The 20567-nt window shown below is 35.2% G+C and overlaps 1 protein-coding gene across 1 annotated transcript in view; it reads right to left on the bottom strand.

Moving 5' to 3' along the window:
* Window positions 1–19663, bottom strand: part of ZC3H11D (zinc finger CCCH-type containing 11D) — a 30063-nt gene extending 10400 nt beyond the window's left edge. The window contains exons 1-6 of the mRNA XM_087813867.1: window positions 19652–19663; window positions 19212–19332; window positions 5515–5673; window positions 4419–4496; window positions 4224–4337; window positions 2026–2136 (exon numbers count right to left, since the gene is read on the bottom strand). Coding sequence (XP_087669993.1) covers window positions 2026–2136; window positions 4224–4337; window positions 4419–4496; window positions 5515–5673; window positions 19212–19332; window positions 19652–19663 — 595 coding nt within the window. The remainder of the gene's footprint in view (window positions 1–2025; window positions 2137–4223; window positions 4338–4418; window positions 4497–5514; window positions 5674–19211; window positions 19333–19651) is intronic.
* Between the last annotated feature and the right edge of the window lie 904 nt (window positions 19664–20567).

The following is a 20567-nucleotide window of genomic DNA, read 5'->3' as shown; positions in this document are numbered from 1 at the left end:
GATAAATATCTATAGTTGTATTAACTATTACTTATGTATTTAATTTCCAGATGCTTCACCACACAAGTCACCCTTTCTCAACATACACTGTTTCAAGTGACCTTTTTTTAAAGGTGAAGCCCAAATGTGGGCTGCCCTGTAGAGAAATCAGTGAAACTAGTATAATAATATTTGACATTTATGGAGCATTCTGCTATATGTCAGACACTCCTCTGAGTACTTTAAATGACTTATCACATCTATTTATCTTCCTGTACTACTCCTGATAATTCAATGTGAGTTTTACTTTAGCCATTTGCTAGATGACCCATGTTACTGAATCATTTTGAAAACCTTGTGGCCAACAAACATCTATTATTCCCTCGCAATCTGTATCATGTCAGGTCTTTCCCAAATTGAAGAAAACCTATCATTAATGTTTTGATCTTTTTTTCCTTGTATTTAATAATTCATTTTTTAAATTAAATTCACTGGGGTGACATTGATTAATAAGATTATGTAGATGTCAAGTGTACAATTCTATGATACATCATCTGTATATTGCATTGTGTGCCCACCTCTCAAAGTCAAGTCTTCTTCTGTCACCATTTATTTGACCCCCTTTACCCTTTACTCACCTTCTCACCCCTCTTTCTTCTGGTAACCACCATACTGTTTTCTGTGTCTATAGTTTTTGTTTTATTTGTTTGTTCACTTGTTGCTTTCAGTTTTACATCCCAGGTATCAGTGAAATCATATAGTTCTTAACTTTTCTGACTTATTTTGCTTAGGGTGATATTTTCAAGATCCATCTATGCTATCACAAGTGGCAGTATTTCATCTTTTCTGTGGCTGAGCAGTACCCCACTGTACATCTTCTTTATCCAGTCATCTAGTGAAGGACACTTCAGTTGTTTCCATGTCTTGGCTACCATGAATAATGCTGTGATGAACATAGGGGTGCATATATCTTTGTGAATAAATGCTTTCAAGTTTTTTGAGCAGATGGTCAGAAGAAAGGTTACTGGGTCATATGGTAACTCTATTCTTAGTTTTTTGAGGAACCACCATACTGTTTTCCATAATGGCTGTATCAGTATTCATTTCCACCAGCAGCGAATTTGGGAATGAGGGTTCCTTTCCTCCACAACCTCTCCAACACTTGTTATTCCTTGTCTTGTTGATAACAGCCATTCTAACAGGTGCGAGGTGGTATCTCATTGTAGTTTTGATTTGCATTTGTTTAATGGCTAGAGAAGTTGAGCATCTTTTCATATCTCTGCTGGACATTGGTATCTCTTCTTGGGAGAAGTGTTTGTTCAGGTCCCCTGCCCATTTTTTAATTGGATTGATTCGTCTTGAGTAATATGAGTTCTTTACATATTTTGAATGTTAACTCCTTGTTGGAGCTGTTGTTTGCAAATGTCTTCTTCCATTTGGTTGGTTGCCTTTTTGTTTTTTTGGCAGTTTCTTTTGCTGTGCAGAAGCTTTTTAGTTTGATATAGTCCTGTTCATTTATTTTTTGCCTTTACTTCCCTTACTTTTGGGGCCAAATTCATGAAATCTTCTCTTAGACCAAGGTTCATAAGTTTACCATCTATGTTTTCTTCTATGTAATTTGTTTCAAGACTTATCTTTAGGTCTTTGATCCATTTTGAGTTGATTTTTAAATGCAAGACCTTGTTTATTCCAGTTTGAGTTTACCTTGTTAAATCTGACTTATTGTGCCAGCATATTAACTTCCAGTCATCTGTAAATTTTATAAACATGTCTCCATTCTTCCACTCATTTAATTGTCTAAACATAATAAAGGCAATTATTCTACAAATATTTGCGGAGAGCACGTCAAGTGCCAGCCATTCTGCTATAGGGATTCATCTGCGGCAACTGATTATGTACAGTTCCTGGCCTTAAGGAGCTTACCCAAAGCCAATGATAAAAATGTCAAAAAGATTTTGATGAAACAAAATTAGTTGTGAGAGAAAATTCAAACTCAGTTATTATATAATGATATATTGAGGATCAACGAGTAATAAAATAACTCACCTCCATTTTCAAAAGCAGCCATGTCAGTCCTGGGTTTCCTATCCAATGATGCTTTGGCCTCACCCTGCCTTTCAATTACACTGAATTTTGTTGGAATTGTAAGACCATCCCCTTGAAGTTAAAAAAAATAATAATAATTACCTCAGGAATCGTTAGGTGCTTACATAAGTTTATGATAGAATTCATAATGATTGTAAAAAGCCTAAAAGTTAATGCAAGCATTGTTCACATAATGACGATGAACAATACATTTATAAATACATGAATTTTAAGCCAATTTTATAATTATCAGGAAAGTGTCAAGCAAATTTATTTTCTTATGTGAATAATTAATAAACGCAATTTTAAAACTTTAAGCAATCTAACATCGCATGTGTATAATATATTTAGATTATTTAAATGTTTTTATGTAATGAATTTTGTTATATTTGTTTATATATATTCATTATAAACAAATTAAGTAAAAATATTAGTCTACTATTGATAAAAATGCTAACTATATTGTGATAAACAATTCTCACCATTTTTCTTATACATATCCAATTTTTTTCTAAAGTAAACTATTAAAAGTAGAATAAAAGAAATATGACAATCTAATGAAACCAGAATTCTAAACCAAGAAACAAAAATCTTCATTTTGCTATAAAGGACATCGATGGAATAAAAAAAAAAAAAAAGTATGTATGTAGTATTGTATCAGTGGTAATTTCCTGAATTTGATATTTTTACTACAGTCCTGTAAGATTTATGTAGGAGCATCATGTCTGAAACTTAGTCTCTAACAGTTCAAAAATAACAAAAACAATGTGTATATTTAGAGAGAAAGTGAAAATCACATGTGTAAAATGTTAACATTTGGGGAAATCCAGGTAAAGAGCATTTATGAATTAACTGAAATTATTTTAACATAAAAAGTTTTTTATTTATTTTTTTATTGATTGATTTTAGAGAGGAAGCAACAGAGGGAGAGGGAAAAAACATCACTTTGTTGTTCCACTTATTTTATGCAGCATTGGTTGCTTCTTGAATGTGCCCTGACCTGAGATCGAACCCGCAACCTTGGTGTATGGGGAGGACGTGCTAAGCAACTGAGCTATCTGGCCAGGGCATGAAAAGCTTTTTAAAAAATAATAGAAAGCAAAAATGCATATAATTGTCTTTATAATCCACCATTTTTAATATGCATTTTGCTAACTGGGTTTCTTTATTTTTGTTTTGTTATTGTTTGGGGCTTGGGGGGGCTTGTATGTGAGGGTTTTTTGTGCTGTTTTGCTTTGGGTCTGGGTACTCAGTGATGCGGGCAGCCCTGTCCCTACCAATCAACTAGTTCTTTGATTGTTCCACCATCTGATGGTGCGTTGCTGCCACCCAGCGTCACATGTTTAAATGCTTTGCTACATACATACTTGCAAGACAGGCACTTTAATCTTTACCCTATACTCATCTTGATCCTGAGAGACTTTCTCAAGTTTTGTTTTCGTTTTTTGTGTGTGTGTGTTTGTATGTGTGTGTTTTTTTAGGGTAGGAAGGGATTCAACTCCCTCCCACTGCTGCAAAACTTGTTTTTTAGGTCATCCTAGCGGCAAGAAAACTATATAAACCTAAGGCACCTGTAGATTTTCTCTGAGTTTCTGGTTTTATATCAAGAAAACAATGTTTTTATCTCATCAAGGGAAAAATGTTTACCAACAGAAAAATCAGATTCACCAAAGTATAAGATCCACGAAAGCCACAGTTTGGAATTTTCCACCTACATCTCCCCTGAAATTGTCTGATACACAGAAGGCACTCATTCAATGAACAAATGTACCCCTGTTCTGCCACTAACGTCATCTTGTGGATCTTCTTAATGTCCTTCGAAGGCTAGGTTGTCCTATCTATACACAAATCTCCTATTTCACATGGAAATTTATTTTCATAGACAAATAAAATGGTAAAAGCAAGCTATTTACAGAATCACTGCCTGGGGAATATAGTGTTTATGAAGTCTTCCCTTTGTGATTTCAGGGAAAGCTTAATTAATAACAGCGTTTTACACTAAATTTAGGTCATACGATAAAATAACTTTCTTCTTACTCTCAATTCTGATGTATTATTAGTCACTTAACTCTATAGTATATCTTACTAAATAATTCACAGCCTATCATACCAAGTATCTCTAATGGATCACCTTGAAACGCTACCATTTGATTCCTTACCTTCTTGCAATTCACTGCCTTTTTCCAAAGGCTTTTCTAACTCTTTCTCTGCTGTAGAGGCTGTGCTTTTTGATGCTGAAATATCTGGAGGAGTGTGAACTCTGTAGTATTCACCTAATCTCCCGTAAGAAAAGTAACGGTTAGTATATTTGTGACATCAAGTATTAGAAAATCCACAAACATCTGATTACTTACCAGATTTGTAACACATCTCCTTTATTGCTCTTTTTTCTTCAATTTCTTCAGGAGTCTTTGTCCATAAACTAGAGGCATCTATAGGATATATATAGATGTATATATATTTTATACATCCTATAGATGTATATATATTTTAATTAAATTGTTCCAAAGCCAAATAATCTGAAAATTTATAAACCAAAATGAAAAATCCCAAACATTGTTCTCTTGGATGGATTACTATTTTGTTTTTGTAAAAAAAAAAAAAATTTAAGTCAGTGATCTGTATAGTGGCAAATATTTCTAATTTCTACATTTCACGTTAGACAGGCTCAGTCAAGAGGAAAGAAGTCACTAATTATACATTATGTGTCTTAAGCTGGAGCTGTCGATTCACATGTTGAGATCGCATTTGCCTGTTTGGAGGAAGGCGTGGGTGAGGGAGACACGGAGCTACAGCAGAGAAAAACGGGAATACACGCTCCTGTGTACTCCCGAGCCCAGACACTGCGGTGGCCCACGTGTGGCCCACAGAAGGACACATTCCAGGGCAGAGTGAGAGTTTATTTTTCGGCATGTTTATTTTGTTCGTACATACATATTCGCACCACAGTGCTGTGATAATATGGGATGAAAAGGATTGGCTAGGACGGAAAAGAACTGGGCTCTAACCTTGTTTATACTTTTGCAAGAATACTGGGGTAATGTGGATGATAGGACTTTACAAATGATAAACTGCTCTATGGATCTCTGTAATTTTAAGGATTACATGTGAGACAAATAGATATAATCATGCAATAAATAGATGGGCAAGTATATATCGATGTTAAGTTATATATATAAATAAGTGATTAAGTATCCCTACAAGCAGCTGTACATATTTAAATAGAAAAACTGTCTCCCAGCCGTCATACAACAAAAACCTTTCAATCCAAATAATAAGCAAGTGTAGACATAGAACAAATTAGTACCTGATGAATTTAATGTACTTAATAAAGCTAAAGCCATTTTCTCATCAGAATCTGCCTTATATATTATTCTAAAACTTTTGTCGTAAAACAAATATGTAGAGGTTTTTGAATATGCATTGTAAATCTGAGAAAAATTTACTAACCATTTTGCTCATTTCCTCCCTCCTCTTCTTCCTCAAAGTTAGTTTTTAAAACTAAAGGATGGTGAATGGGTCGTGATATATTCTCCTGAGGTTTCAGGGGTTCCTCACTCTGGGTCAAGGGTGGAGCTCCTTCCTGAGTATCTTTTTGTAGTGTGATATCTACAGAGAAAATGCAACATTTCAGTCCTATCAAAATGTTCAAAGGTCAACTATGGTCCTCCTGATTAATTGTATATTTATGAAAAGATCATTAAACTAAGTTACAAAGAAATCAACATTTTCCTGTAAGGTGTAAAAAATATGCTAATTCATAGATTTTTATATAGTAATTATAACCATAACTTGATATATCACACTTTTGGGATAAATTAAAGGTGATTGCAAGCATTACTGTATTCTCACATTAGATCTATGGGACAAGACTATAGCTTAACTAATCACATTATGACAAATTAACAAATTCAAACTCATATAAGCCATAGCTTATGCTGGTAGAGTTTATGTGTCCAAAAGAAGAAAAAGTCAATGGTTCTAGTTTTCTGTGGTTGGGGGTGATTACTTGGAGGCGAGAAGAAGGATACTTTCAGATTTCTCTATTGGCTACATAGGAGTTAGGCTGGCCAAAGCTATAGGTCATATTTAAAACTTCTGTGACCTTCAAAACTAACCAACAATTAATAGAAGTGGCTAGTGAACATATGTATCTTCTATTATTCCTAATTCAACTTCCTTTGTTTTCTAAACCAGTATTTATCTAATCCGGTTAATTATCAGAATCAACTAAAGAAATTTGTCAAAGTACCTTTCAGGTCTCTGCTTCTTAAACGTCTGATTCAGCAAGTCTGGATTAAAGCCTGGAAATCAGATCCTATTGTTTAAATAGTTCAGGTAAATTATAAAGGCAGCCAAGTTTGGAAACCACTGCCCCAAATCAGTGATCATCTAACTGGGGCCCTGGGTCATGGGAAGACTTTCAGTGGCTGTGCCACCCCAATAATTTGAAAACAATCAATCCTATTCCAGATCCTCAATTTCTGCATTTATTTTCCCCTTAAAATTGGTTTGAGAACAAGCCTGAGTTCACAATAGCCTTTCTCCACTTTACAAAATAAAGGCATGCCCTTCACTGGTGTTGAAATTTACTACAGCACATTGCCCAAAAGAGAAACCATCCTTTGGTAATTAAACTACCATGGACCCATAGGACTTTCTCCATTACCTTGACTTACACACATTTCTACCAAGAAAAAAATCATAGTATAGTAGTTAGAATAATGCCCCCTCCCCGAGATGTCCATACCCCGTGGCTGCAGATGGAATTAGGACTGACTGCTGCTAATCAGCCTTCCTTAAAATTGGCAGATTATCCTGGATTCCTTAGGTGGGCCTAAGGTAATCAAAAGAGTCTTTAAAAGTGGAAGAGAGATGCAGAGGAAGAGAGCCAGGAAGAGAGATGTGACAATGGAAGCTAGGTCAGAGTGGTGCAATGTTACAAGGACTTGACTATCCATTGCTGACTTTGAAGATGGAGGGACATGAACCGAGATAGTACAGAAGACCTCTATAAACTCGAAAAGGCAAGGAAACAGATTCGCTGTCAGAGTTCCTAGGAGAAATTCAATGCTGGAAACACTTTAATTTTAATCCAGAGAAATCTGTATCAAATTTCTAGACTATAGAACTGCAAAGTAATACACTTGAAGCCACTTCGTGGGTGGTCATTTTTATTGGATACACAAGGTAAGTGCTATTGAGGTCCATGTTGGAAGGTTCTAGTTTCAAATGCATGGAGGTAGTTAAAAAAATTTGTTAAAAAAATTTGCCTCTTTCATTTCTGGACTATTGTTAAAGAACATATCACTCTTAAGGGAAAGTCTCATGACATCAATGAAAAGGGAGCACTAATAAGAAACTCTAAAGGAAAAACAAAATTTTAAAGCTTTTCAGCTATTTTCAATATATATTTCCAAGATTTGTCATTAGCTGCCAAACAACTTTTTGAGAAAGCTTCATTAAACATTCAAATCAATACATGTTAGTCACATTTTTAAAAAAGCTTTATTGAAATATAATTCACATACCATACAATTCACCCATTTACGTGTACAATTCAATTTTTTTAGTGCATTCACAAAGTTATGCAACCATCATCATGATCAATTTTAGGACATTTGATCACCCCAAAAAAGAAACTTATACCCATTAACAGTTACTCCTTATGACATACTAATGTCTCCAATCCTACACAAGCAAATATATTGTTTCTATGGATTTGCCTATTCTGGATGTTTTATGTAAATGGACTCATACTACATGTGGTCTTTTGTACATGACTTATTTCACTTACCATATAGTGTTTTCAAGGTTTATACATTCTGTCACTTATAACAATACTTTCTTTATATAGTCAAATAAAATTCCACTGTATGAACATAACACAATTTATCCATTTATCAGAGAATGGACCTTGGGTTATTTCCACTGTTTGGGCTGTTATGAATAATGTTGGTATGAACATTTGTGTACAAATTTTGTGCGGATGTATGTTTTCACATCTCTTAGGGATATATACCTAGGAGTGGAATAGCTGAGACATATGGTGACCCTGTTTAACCTTTTCAGCTAGACTGGTTTCCAAAGCAATTGCACCATTTTACATCCCTACCTGCAATATATGAACAGTCCAAATTCTCCACATCCCTTTCAACACTTTTTATCTTTTAATTGAACCATCTTAGTGGGTGTGAAGTGGTGTCACATTATGCTTTTAATGTACATTTATCTAATGGTTATAATGATAAGCATCTTTTCATGAGTTGATTGGCCATTTGTATATCTATGATAAATATCTGTTCAGATTATTTGCCCATTTTTGTCATGGAATTGTCTTTATATTATAAAGTTGTAAGAGTTTATATATATTCTAAATACAAGTCCCTTATCAGACATATGATTTGCAAATAATTTTCTCCCATTCTGTGGGTAGTCTTTTCCCCTTCTTGATGGTGTTCTTAGAAACACAAAAGTGTCTAATTTTGCTGAAATTCAATCCATTTTTCCTTTGAATGCTTGTCCTTCTAATGTCATGTCTAAAATGACTTGGCATAACCTAAAGTTCCTTATAAGAATTTTGTAACTTTAGCACTTACATTTAAGTTTTGTTCTACTTAATTTTGTGTAGGATGTAAGGAGTTCAAATTAATTTTTTTATGTGGCTATCCAGTTTTCTCACCACTATTTGTTGAAAATACTTTTCTTTCCCCATCAAATGGTCTATGCACCATTGTTAAAAAACAATTGACCATAAATTTATTTATACAAAGGTTTAATTCTGGTCTCCAAATTCTATCCCATTGATCTACATATCCATTTTTATGCCAGTTTCAGATGGTCTTGATTACTGTAGCTTTGTAGTAATTTTTACATTTGAAATCATTAAGTTTGAGTTTTACAATGTTGTTCTTCACTTTCCAGATTGTTTTTACTATTCTGGGTCCCATGAATTTCCATATACATTTCAGAATCAGCTTGTCAATTTCTATAAATAAGTCAGTTGGGATTTTAAAAAGGGTCGCATTGAATCTATAGATCAAGTTGGGGTGCACTGCCATATTAACAATAAAACCAATCTATAAACATGGCCTATCATTTAATTTTTTAAAGTTTCATTAATTTCTTTCAACGTTTTATAATTTTGAGCATGATTTTTGCACTTCTTTTGTTAAATTAATTCATAAATATTGTTTTTATGCTATTATAAATAAATTTTTTTATTGTATATTCAGTTTATTTATTGCTAGTGTGTAGAAATATGATCAATTATTGTATATTAATCTTGTACCCTGCAACCTTTAGAATTTCCTAAATAAAAGATCATGCCATATGTAAATAAAGATGATTTTACTTCTTTGTTTTCAATCTGGATGCCTTTTATTGATTTTATTGCACAATTCTTTTGGCCTGAATGTAACCAGCAAGCATGAGCATCCTTATCTTGTTCCTGATCTTAGGGCAAAAGCTTTTGGTATGATGTTAGCTGTGGATTTTTCATATATATCCTATATCAGATTGAGGATGTTCCTTTCTATTCCTAGCTTCCTAGCTTGTTGAGTGTCTTTACTATCATGAGAGAGTGTTGGCTTTGTCAAATGCTTTTTCTTCACCTATTATCATTACCATGTGTCTTTTGCCCTTCATTTTATTGATCTGCTGTATATTACATTGACTGATTGTTTGAAGTTAGACCAACCTTTGTGTCTGGGATAAGTCCCAGACATATATATTTTAATACACTGAATGAAAGGTATAATGAGCAGTAGTCTTTATTAGATATCAATTCACTCAATATACAAAACAATCCCATGCCATAAGTATTTTTATTACACAGATGAAGAAACTGTGCCACAGAGGTATTAAATTGCCCAAGGACATTGTGGTAAGTATGTGGCAAGATGAGATTTTAACCCAGTCTGACCCAGAGTTCTTCATCTTTACTCACTTAGTCTGACTTTAAGATCCAGATCTGAAGCTTCTGGGGGCATCTACAGTATATGGAGAATTCCACTAGCCCACAGCCAAAAGCTGGCAAAGCAAGCCCTGCACCCAGCCAGGTCTGAGGTCAGCTCTGACCCTAATCTTTTCAGTTACATGAGCCAATAATTCTAGTTTTCCCTTAAATCATATTGAGTTGGATTTCTCTTCTTAAAATCAGTAGTGTGCTAGATTGGGCTCAGATCAGCACATAAGAACCAACTGTCAAATGTTCAGGAATTTTTCAAACCAATTAATGTTACATTAGTAGTTTGAAATCATCCATAGTACGAGTATTTGCTTCATGGAAATTGATGAATATATACATATATATTTTTTACCAAAGTGGGAAACAGGAGAAGAACCACTTTTTAAACATTTGACAGGATATCACTGCATACAAACAATAAGTCTTATTTAGTACACATGATAGATTGCCACATCATGCCCAGACCTTTCAAAAATCAACAGCTACTTTTGGTGCTGTGCCAATTTTCAAAACAAACTCAATTCTTTTCATATAGGTGCCAAGTGTGCTGTCAGCATCATGCAATGTTTTCTGCCCTAAATCCCTTACATAGCTAGAACACAAATGCAAAGGCAAAACATGTAGCTTATAAGACTCTTGCATGAACAAGTCAATTGTTTTTAATCAAATAAGTTGTTTTTATTCATACTCTCTAAAATTGGGCACTTTCTTTTTGCTTGAAAGAGGGGGAAGGTGCTTTTTTATGTATATAATTCACAGAAAAAGGTTCTTAACCAGTTCTTTTTATTTTTCACTAATTCTTTAAGAACATCCACCTGGAATGGTTTCATTAGAAACACTGGCAGATTTTAAAATATACTGATTCACCTTCTTTATAGTATTGTTGCCAAAAATGTTTAATACAAATATAATTATGAGGAAACAAATTTCCATTTAAAGGATATTGCGTAGTACTGGCTGGTGTGGCTCAGCTGGTTGGAACATCGCCCCATACACCGAAAGGTGGCAGGCTAGATTCCCAGTCAGGGCACATACCCAGGTTGTGGGTTCCACCTATGGTTGGGGCATGTGTGGGAGGCAACTTATCTATGTTTCCCTCTCTCTTTCTCTCTCCCACTCTTCCCCCCTTTCCTCTCTCTAAAAATAAATCAATAAATAAAAATTTTAAGGATATTCTGCAGAGCAACTGGCCTGAACTCTTTGAAATATCAGTGAGATAGAGGAAAAAAACAGGAAAATGTAGATATTAAAGAGATTTGACAACTAATTGCAACACAACAACAAAAATGATGCCTAATTGGATCCTGAATTGGAAAACAAAACAAAACAAACAACTATAAGGCTACCCTACTGGACACATGATCTCAGGAACCTGACTACTAGTTAGAAATGCAGAACCTCAGGCTTACCCAATCAGACTGCAATCTCACCAAATCTCCAGGTGATTCCTATGAATATTAAATTTTGAGAAGCACTGCTATAATAAACATTATTGGACAACTAGGGAAATTTGAGTATGGATTGAATATTAGGCATTGCTATTATATATCACTGTTAAACTCCTGTATGTGATAGTCATGTGTAATGTAGTTATGTAGGAGAATGTCTTTAAATTTAGGAGTTACATGCCAAAGTATTTAGGGATGAAGTGTCAGGATATTTGCAACTAATACTTAAATGTTTTCAAAAAAGGGGGGAAGGGGGTAAATATTTATTAGTACATTATATGCATATATTAAGTACAATGGAGGGAAAAGAGAAGGTAAATTGACAAAAGGTTTATCGGTGAATCCGATGAGGAGTACATGATGGGTGTGCATTGAACTGTCCTTGCAACTTTTCTGGTTAAAATTTTTTGAAATGAAAAGTTGGGGGAATAAAAGTACACTGAAGGCTAGGCTCCAACCCTCATTAGTTGAATTGGTGGTCTAGGTGATGACCAGGAACTGTTTTGTTTAATTGTTGTTTTTGTTGCTATTGTTGTCTGTTGTCTTTTTAAGCTCCTCAGGTAATCCTAATTGGGAACCAGAGTTAAGAACCTCTGGACTGGGCAAACAGCAGGTGGGGCACCTGGGCTTCTGAGCATCAGATGGTGAGAGGAAACAAGTTCCACTGAAGTATGGCCAGAAATAAATGAAAAAAAGTAGAGAAAGAAAAAAAACTTTATTTAATGCAAATACACATAACTCAGAAATGTTAAAAGTATTCCAGTTTGCTATAATCAAAGGGGAAAGGAGATCTTCTATTAAATGTACAGAACATTAATAATAGCTTCAAAAAGAAGACTATGGGGTAAGGTGGAACAGAATTATTCTCTTTGGAGGAGGAAGCCAGATTAGGCAGTCTCATGGGTGGGTCCATTCAAATGACCAAAAGGACCAGAGTATACTTGAAATGCCACCTCTCGATTTGTTTGGTTTTCTGTTGCTTTTGTTTTGTTTTGTGAGATGGTTTTAGAATCAGACAAAAGTATGTTTGAATTAAGGTACTGCCACTTGTGAGATGTGCTACTCTGCCTGAGACATTTAGCTTTTCTAGGCCTCAGTTTACCCATCTATACTTGGAATACGAACTACTTTGCAGGGTTTTGTGATGATTAAATAAAATCAAGCATGCAAAGTTCCCACCATAGTGCTGCCACATAGAAAATACTTAATATGGGTCATTATTTGAAAACACTAAATATGAGATTTTCCCATTCCTGATAACCCTACTTCTTTTTTTTTTAAATCATAATTAAAATTCCAGTTGACACTGTCTCAAAAAGCAAGTCTGTGGGGGTCTCAGACACAACCAACAAATGTTAGGACTAGAGAACTCATATTTGAGTACCTGCCATTATTATTGTTGTTGTTGTTGTTGACAGTATTACAGTTGTTCCCCATTTGTCCCCATTTGCCCCCCTTCACCCCAGGTTTTCATCACAGTATTGTCTGTGTCCATGGGTTGTGAATATATGCATATATGGTCTTTGGTTAATATCTTCCTACGCCCCCACCCCCCTCCCCTCTGAGATCTGTCAGCCTGTACCATGCATCCTTGTCTCCAGACCTATTTTGTTCGTCAATACATTTTGTTCATTAGAGTCCACATATAAGTGAGATCAAGTGATATTTGTCTTTCTCTAACTGGCTTATTTCACTTAGTATAATAATCTCCGAGCCCATCCATGTTGTCACAAAGAGTAAAAGATCCTTCATTTTTACAGCCGCATAGTATTCCATTGTGTAAATGTATCACCATTACTCCGCTCATCTACTGATGGAAACTTGGGCTGTTTCCACATCTTAGCTATTGTAAATGGCACTTCTATGAACATAGGGGTGCATATATTCTTTCTGATTGGCTTTTTGGGATTCTTAGGATATATTCCCAGAAGTGGAATAGCTGGGTCAGACAATCCCATTTATCATTGCAACAATAAAAAAATAAGATACTAGGAATAAACTTAACCAAGAAGGTAAAAGACCTGTACTTGGAAAACTAAAGGACATTGAAGAAATAGAGGAAGATACACACTAGAGGAAGCATATACCATGTTCATGGATAGGAATAATTAACATCATTAAAATGTCTATACTACCCAAAGCAATCTATAGATTCAATGCAATTCCTATTAAAATACCAATGCTCTAGAACAAATATTCCAAAAATTTATATGGAATCAAAAAAGACCCTGAATAGCCTCAGCAATCTTGAGAAAGAAAAACAAAGTTGGAGGAAGCACAATACCAGATATCAAACTACACTACAAAGCCATTGTAATCAAAACAGCCTAGTACTGGCACAAGGGCAGGCATGTAGATCAATGGGCCAGAACAGAGACCCCAGAAATCAATGCACGCCATTATGGTCAATTAATATTTGACAAAGGAGGCAAGAGCATACAATGGAGTAAAGACAGTCTCTTCAACACATGGGAAAATTGGACAGGAATATGCCAAAAAAATGAAAATAGACCACCAACTTACACCATACACAAGAATAAAATGGATAAAGGACTTAAATGTAAGTCACGAATCCATAAAAATCCTAGAAGAAAACATAGGCAGTAAAATCTCAGACATCTCACGGAGCAGTATTTTCGCCGATAGATCTCCTAGAGCAAGAGAAACAAAGAAAAAATAAACAAATGGGACAACATTAAACTAAAAAGCTTCTGCACAGCAGAAGAAACCATTAACAAAATGAAAAGGGAACCCACGGTATGGGAGAACATATTTCCCAATGATACATCTGATAAGGGGTTAATTTCCAAAATATATAAAGAACTAATACAACTCAACACCAGCAAAACAATACAATTAAAAAAAAAAAAAAAAAGAGGGCAAAGGACCTGAATAGACACTTCTCCAAAGAGAACATACATACGGCCAATAAACATATGAAAAAATGCTCAAAGTCACTAATTATCAGGGAGATGCAAGTTAAAACTAAAATGAGATATCACCTCACACCAAAAGGGCAACCATCAATAAATCAGCAAACAAAAAGTGGTGGTGAGGATGTGGAGAAAAGGGAACCCTAGTGCACTGCTGGTGGGAATGCAGCCTGGTGCAGCCACTGAGGAAAACGGTATGAACTTTCCTCAAAAATTAAAAATGGAACTGCCTTTATTTTTTGCACTTTTAGAAGCACTTTGGGTCACAAATGAGAAGAGGCACAGTGTCCAGTCAGGATGAAGAGTAGCCCATTCAAACACAAATTGTTTCAAGGGTCAACATTGTATGAGTTATAGCATTTACTCCCCTTCTTACAAAGAAAAGAGCTGAGTTGAACAAATTTCTTCTCTTATAACCATTAACAATTAATTGTCTTACTCTGTCTTAAATCCAAAATTAGTCTTTTACTGACACATATATTCAAGTCAAAATGTTTATTAAACTACTTAAAAGCCATTTATTAGACAATAAGTTTTTCAAGATTTAGAATAAAAGGGTCACGTGCTCATGTTCATTTAAGAGAGGCCTTCTAAAATGAGCTGATCCAAAGTTCATTTAAAGTGGCCACATAGTTGTCCAAGGCATCTCTAAGATACTAACTTAGAATAAATGAGAATCAAATATCCCATTCAACTGTTCATGATAGAACAACATAGCAATTAGCCAAGGAGATGAACAACTGCTCCAATGTGTCAGCACTGTGTTTTGAACAAATTGTCCCCTAGCAAAATTTAGAGAGTTCATTAAGAGGAACAGTTATTCTGAGTATACCAACCTCTAATGTATGTCATGGCAGAAAGAGAAGGTACCTACCATGCTTGCAAAGATAACATAAAATGTACTAAAAAATATCTAATTCTTATTATTATAACAAATATCAACTGATTTATGTTTTCTTAGCACTATCATTTGGCTTAACATTTATTTGCTTTTAAACTTGGAGATGATAACCAGAGAGGGATTAAGCCTCTTTTAAAATATCTGGTTTAGCAACATTTAAATGAAGTCTCTTTCAAAAGAGTCCAAAATCTTGTTTAATTTGCTAGCAGGTTAAAGTTTAAATTGCAAAAAGACTGACTGACAGTTTTATACTCTCAGACAAAAATATGCAGAACTCTTGATAATTACATTTAGTGTTTAACGATAACATACAACAGCAAATCAACTAATGAAAAATTGCTTTTGGCAAACACCTCATTCTGCAAGAGCACAGCTGGTGACTTAGATAGCACTGCTGTGGCTCCAACTCACCCACTTAATATGGACCACACGATGGGTCTTAATTCATGAACCAGAGGCCTTAGAAATTATAACAAGTTGCATATTTAAATGTCTAAATGTTATCTTATTTTAACCTGACAGAAAAATTACACATAAATTGCACAATGCAATGTGAATTGATACTTCATTATTGTTGTCATAATCCTATCCTAAATTTATCAATCACATGCACTTAATAAAACATTAAAAAGTAGGTTTCAATAAATGCACAGTTTTATAAAGTAATCTTTGAGGTAAGAAGATTTATGGTCCCAGTTTTGGTTAACACAGACCTTGGCAGATAGGTGTTCCTGGAAATATTGTAGGAAATATTAAGTCTACAAAAGATCAAATTTTTGAGGTATTGAAGTATTTCCAAAATGAACCGATGATATGGTGGTCATTCAATACATAATTCAACTGACTTGGTAGTTTCCTACAGTCTAGGAATTGAATCTGCTTTCCCAGAGCACAGAAATGTGTCTTGACAGAGGGAAAATAGTTGGCTGCTTAACACAAATACAGAGGTGGGCAACAGTGCTTTTACAGTTGCAACAAAAATAAATAATACAACAATTAAAAAATAATAATGCAAGAATAAACTCTGTTTTGCATACTCACAATTGTAAACCTACATTTGCCCTACCCCTGTATGCACTGTTCAGAACTCACTAGGGTAGAATTGGCTGCTTATGTGATAGGTAATACTGTGTTCCTATGGTAGGTGTTTAGGATTCATCAGTGAACCAAAGAAAGATGTCTGCTCTTATGGAACATTCATTCTAAAGCGAGTCATCAGACAACAAACATTAGATATAGGAAATATTATATTGTACCTGAAAAAAATTATATGGGATATGGCAAAAAGAAAGTACCACAAGGCCAGGAAGATTGGAAATGTGTAGGGAGGAAGTAGGAAGGCTGATTACAGCTCAAAAAGAGTGTTCAGAATATACTTCATTAAAAGGTGATATTTGACTAAGGCCTTGAAGAGGTAAAGGAATTAGCCATGAAGTTGTTAAGAGAACAGGATTTCATGCAAAGACCCTAAAGCAGGGGCATGCTAACATGCTCTAGGGAAAAGCAAGGAAACTAGTGTGGTTGGAGGAGCGTGAGCAAATAGAAGAATGTGGGAGATAAATTCCAAGAGATAACAGAGCACCAAATAAGAAGAGTCATTTAAGCCTCCCCCAAAATCCCAAAAGTTCAGAATTTAGAGAGCTTCTGGGTTGGTGAACATGTCCACATACCAGGAAGGTGGCACACCCCAACTCCTCAGGAACAGAGTTCCTGTGCTCCCCCCTTTCCAGACCTTGCCTTATGTATCTCTTCATCTGGCTGTTCATCTGTATCCTTTATGATGTCCTTTATTATATAATAAACTGGTAAACATAAGTAAGAGTTCCTAAGTTCTGTGAGCTATTCCAGCAAATGATGCAATTCAAGGAGTGAAATCATGCGAACCTCCAGTTTGTAGCCAAGTTAGTTGTGGATCTACTACTTGTAATTGATATCTAAAGTTAGGGTCAGTTTTTTGGGATTGAGCTCATTCAGAGCTGTGTGTGGGGTCGTTGCCGACTCCAATTAGTGTCAGAATGAAATTGAATTGTAGGGTACTTAGCTGGTGTCATAGAGAATTGTTTGGTATGGGGGAAAAACGCTCACCCATCTGGGGTTAGAAGTGTTTTGAGTGTGGTAGCTGTGTAACAGTAGAGGAGAAACACATAGAAGTGTTTTTGTTTTTATTTTTTTCCCCTAGACAAGCTGACATAAAGAGGAATAAAAGACAAAATGAAACAAGTCCTGGTGAATTCAAAACAGGTAAGTGGACATGGTGAGACTGTGTTGGAAGGTAAAATGGGTATGTGGGGCTCCCTCTTGTCCCCTTTAGATAGGGGAAAGGAGGTTGGAGGAAGGAGGCTATTAGTAGCCTATGAACCCAGCTTATTCCCTTTCTCAATGGAGATAGAATGCTAAGGGGAAGGGTTTGCTCCCAGTACATTAATCTAGTTTTGACTCCATTGAAAGAGAGGAAAGCTTACTCCAAGAACCAGGCTCAGCCTTGACACCTGCTGATGAAATTGAGACTTCTAGAAAGGCCAGAAGTTATATACGACTCCTGGATTCTATGACTAGTAGATGATGATAATAAAATGTATCCCTACAAAACGTAGCCCAGGGAATGTCTCAGAGCCAAATAATGGTGAGTTGCACATTCTACAGCTTCTTTGCCCAAACATGCAGTCTTTGTTTCCCTCTATCCTGAGGAGCTGGTTTGAAAGATAGTAATATTACCCATAGGCCATTTGGAAGCAAATTATTAACTAGATATAAAGAATTTAGTACAATGTTCCTCATGAAATAAAATCATATTATATGTAAATCAATGGGGCCAAATTAATCACTTAGTAGATGCAAAACTTTCACCCCAGTAGATTACCTTTCAGTAGTCATCTATCCCTCTCCCATCCATCTATCTATACATTCAATTTTACTGAGCATCCGTGCTATAAATACAGTGCAAAGCATTGGTAAGGGAACTAGTTATGTTCCCCATCCTTGTAATGTTTACAGTTTAGTGAGGAAGAGATACACTGACCAAGCTATTACATGTTGTGATGAATATTATGAGGTCAGAATTTTCCAGAAGAAGAAATATAACAAGGGGACCTAATTTCTAGTTATCCATTTGTCAAGGATTGTCTGAAGCCAAATTTTCAGATCACAAGGGCTGATATTCTGTAGGCTTATTTCTAGAACTATTCCATCAGGAGAAATATGACGGCCACAGTAGGAGAGCAAAGCAGACACAACATCAGGGAAACCTGACACCCTCCAGTGTCTTAAGCAAGGTTCTTGTCATTCACTGTTTTAGGGCACGGTGTCTTCTGAACCTCCCCCTAAGCCCCCAAACTAGTGTGAAGTTCACCACATAGTAGAATCTCAGTATCATTTAGTTGAATTGAATTGTGCCACAGCTATTGCAGTGGAGGATCACATTTTCTCTACCATTGAAGTCTTAGGAAGAACCACATATATATCTGCTCTTCTGGAAGCAGAAGTGTGCAAAACAGAGCATGTCCTTGCTCTACCCACCTATAAGACATTTCTGCACATTCAAAGGGGCAGCGGTGAGGGTGTGACTTCTGAGCTTGGCTTCAGTTGTGTGATACTTTGCAGAGACATAGTTTCCTTCCACCTGGTGAGGTCTGTAGTCACCTCACTTTTCAGATGGATAAAATCCACTTTAGATACACACAGTCAAAGAAAGTTTAGCTTGCTTTATCTTGTTAGCTACTTGATGACTCATTCTAAATTTCATTTCATGATTCTTGATGGAATCTTCCCAAATCCTCCATTGGCTATTGAACCACATTACTCACCTTGCCATACCTTACTTAATGTGTTATTCTATGCTGCACTCCAAAACCAGATTATAGTATGGTATGTTCATGCTATTCCAAACATATACTCACTGCTACTTGGTGGCAAAAATAATCCATTGATATTACGAGGTTTGCTGTGATAAAAGATACAACTGATCTTCACACAACCAAGAGCTTGAGTTTCCCAGAAGCATGAAATACTGCAGTTTTGCTAGACAAAAAAGGTGGGAGAAATGTAATGATCAGATGTCATAATAAATACCATGTGCTACAACACAACATGAGAAAAACTATTGCAATTACTGATTTAGGATCTTGTGTGTGTTTCCTGGCTTTCAGTGTTTTGAAGCCCTTCTATTTAAAAGATGTGACACTCCTCCATTTTTCTAAGATTTTAAATTAAGCAAAGTGCAAAATGCCTAAAATTAAGTAGAGGAAATAATATGTTTTCTCTATTGTTTTATAAGAGTATAGTTCAATATTATTGAAGGGAAACCTTTTTAACAAACAATGATGCTGAGTAATTCTACCTGCATTTCCATGTGTCTAAATCTGCAAAGTGGATCTAGACATTTTCCCTCTCTCCATAATGAGCACACAGTGTCACTGCCAAGGGCCTTCTCACAGTGTCGGAATCGGCACTGGGAACCCTGAAAGAAAAAAGTAAATATGTAGAAAACTCAATATATTAATGTTAATGTTCAACAAGAGTAGGTTGCTAATTAATTAAAGAAAATGTGAGATCAAATTAGAAGTTAAAAAATACTACAAATATAAGGCTATACATTTAAAATTTAACAAATCAGTCTAATTTTAGTGAGAGATTGACAATATAATCTAATTAAATAGTACCTGTCACAAGTCACAGATCAAATGCTATATTTTATTATCATTTAATCCATATGGTTCATTCAAGATAAATATGAGACTAGTGATACTCTTGATTACAACCTATTGACAGAACAACTTCTCTTTCTGAAGAAAGCCAGAAAGATTTTTAAAAGAATCTCCAGCCATATCCTACTTGTGGAGATGATCTCTATTACTCAATCTTTTTATTATATAATGTTTCCTTAGTCTATCAAGATACTGTTAAGTGAATGGAACTTGAATTTTAAATTGTGATGGAATTTTAAGTAATTATCACATTATGGTACCTTAAATATGCTTTATGCCCTTGGTCTGCAATGATAAAACCATGTGCCAATACATATACACACCAATACCTTTATATAGCGACAAAAGCAGATGTGGATTATTTTAATGGGCTACTATACCTTTTTTTATTCTTTGTCTTTTACACATAGATCCACCATGAAAAAACTGTAGGGTTTTTTAAGCAGAGAGGTAGATAACATACCATAAAAAGAGTCCATTAAGTTCTCCCCTCTTTTGATGCACGTTCCATGATTGTTTCTTATCTTTGACCACCCTCTTACTCTTGTC

This window comes from Miniopterus natalensis, chromosome 2 (assembly GCF_054644295.1).
Source record: "Miniopterus natalensis isolate mMinNat1 chromosome 2, mMinNat1.hap1, whole genome shotgun sequence".
In the NCBI taxonomy this organism is placed as follows: domain Eukaryota; kingdom Metazoa; phylum Chordata; class Mammalia; order Chiroptera; family Miniopteridae; genus Miniopterus; species Miniopterus natalensis.
The sequence above is the reverse complement of the archived record's forward strand: the minus strand, read 5'-3'. Positions and strand labels throughout refer to the sequence as shown.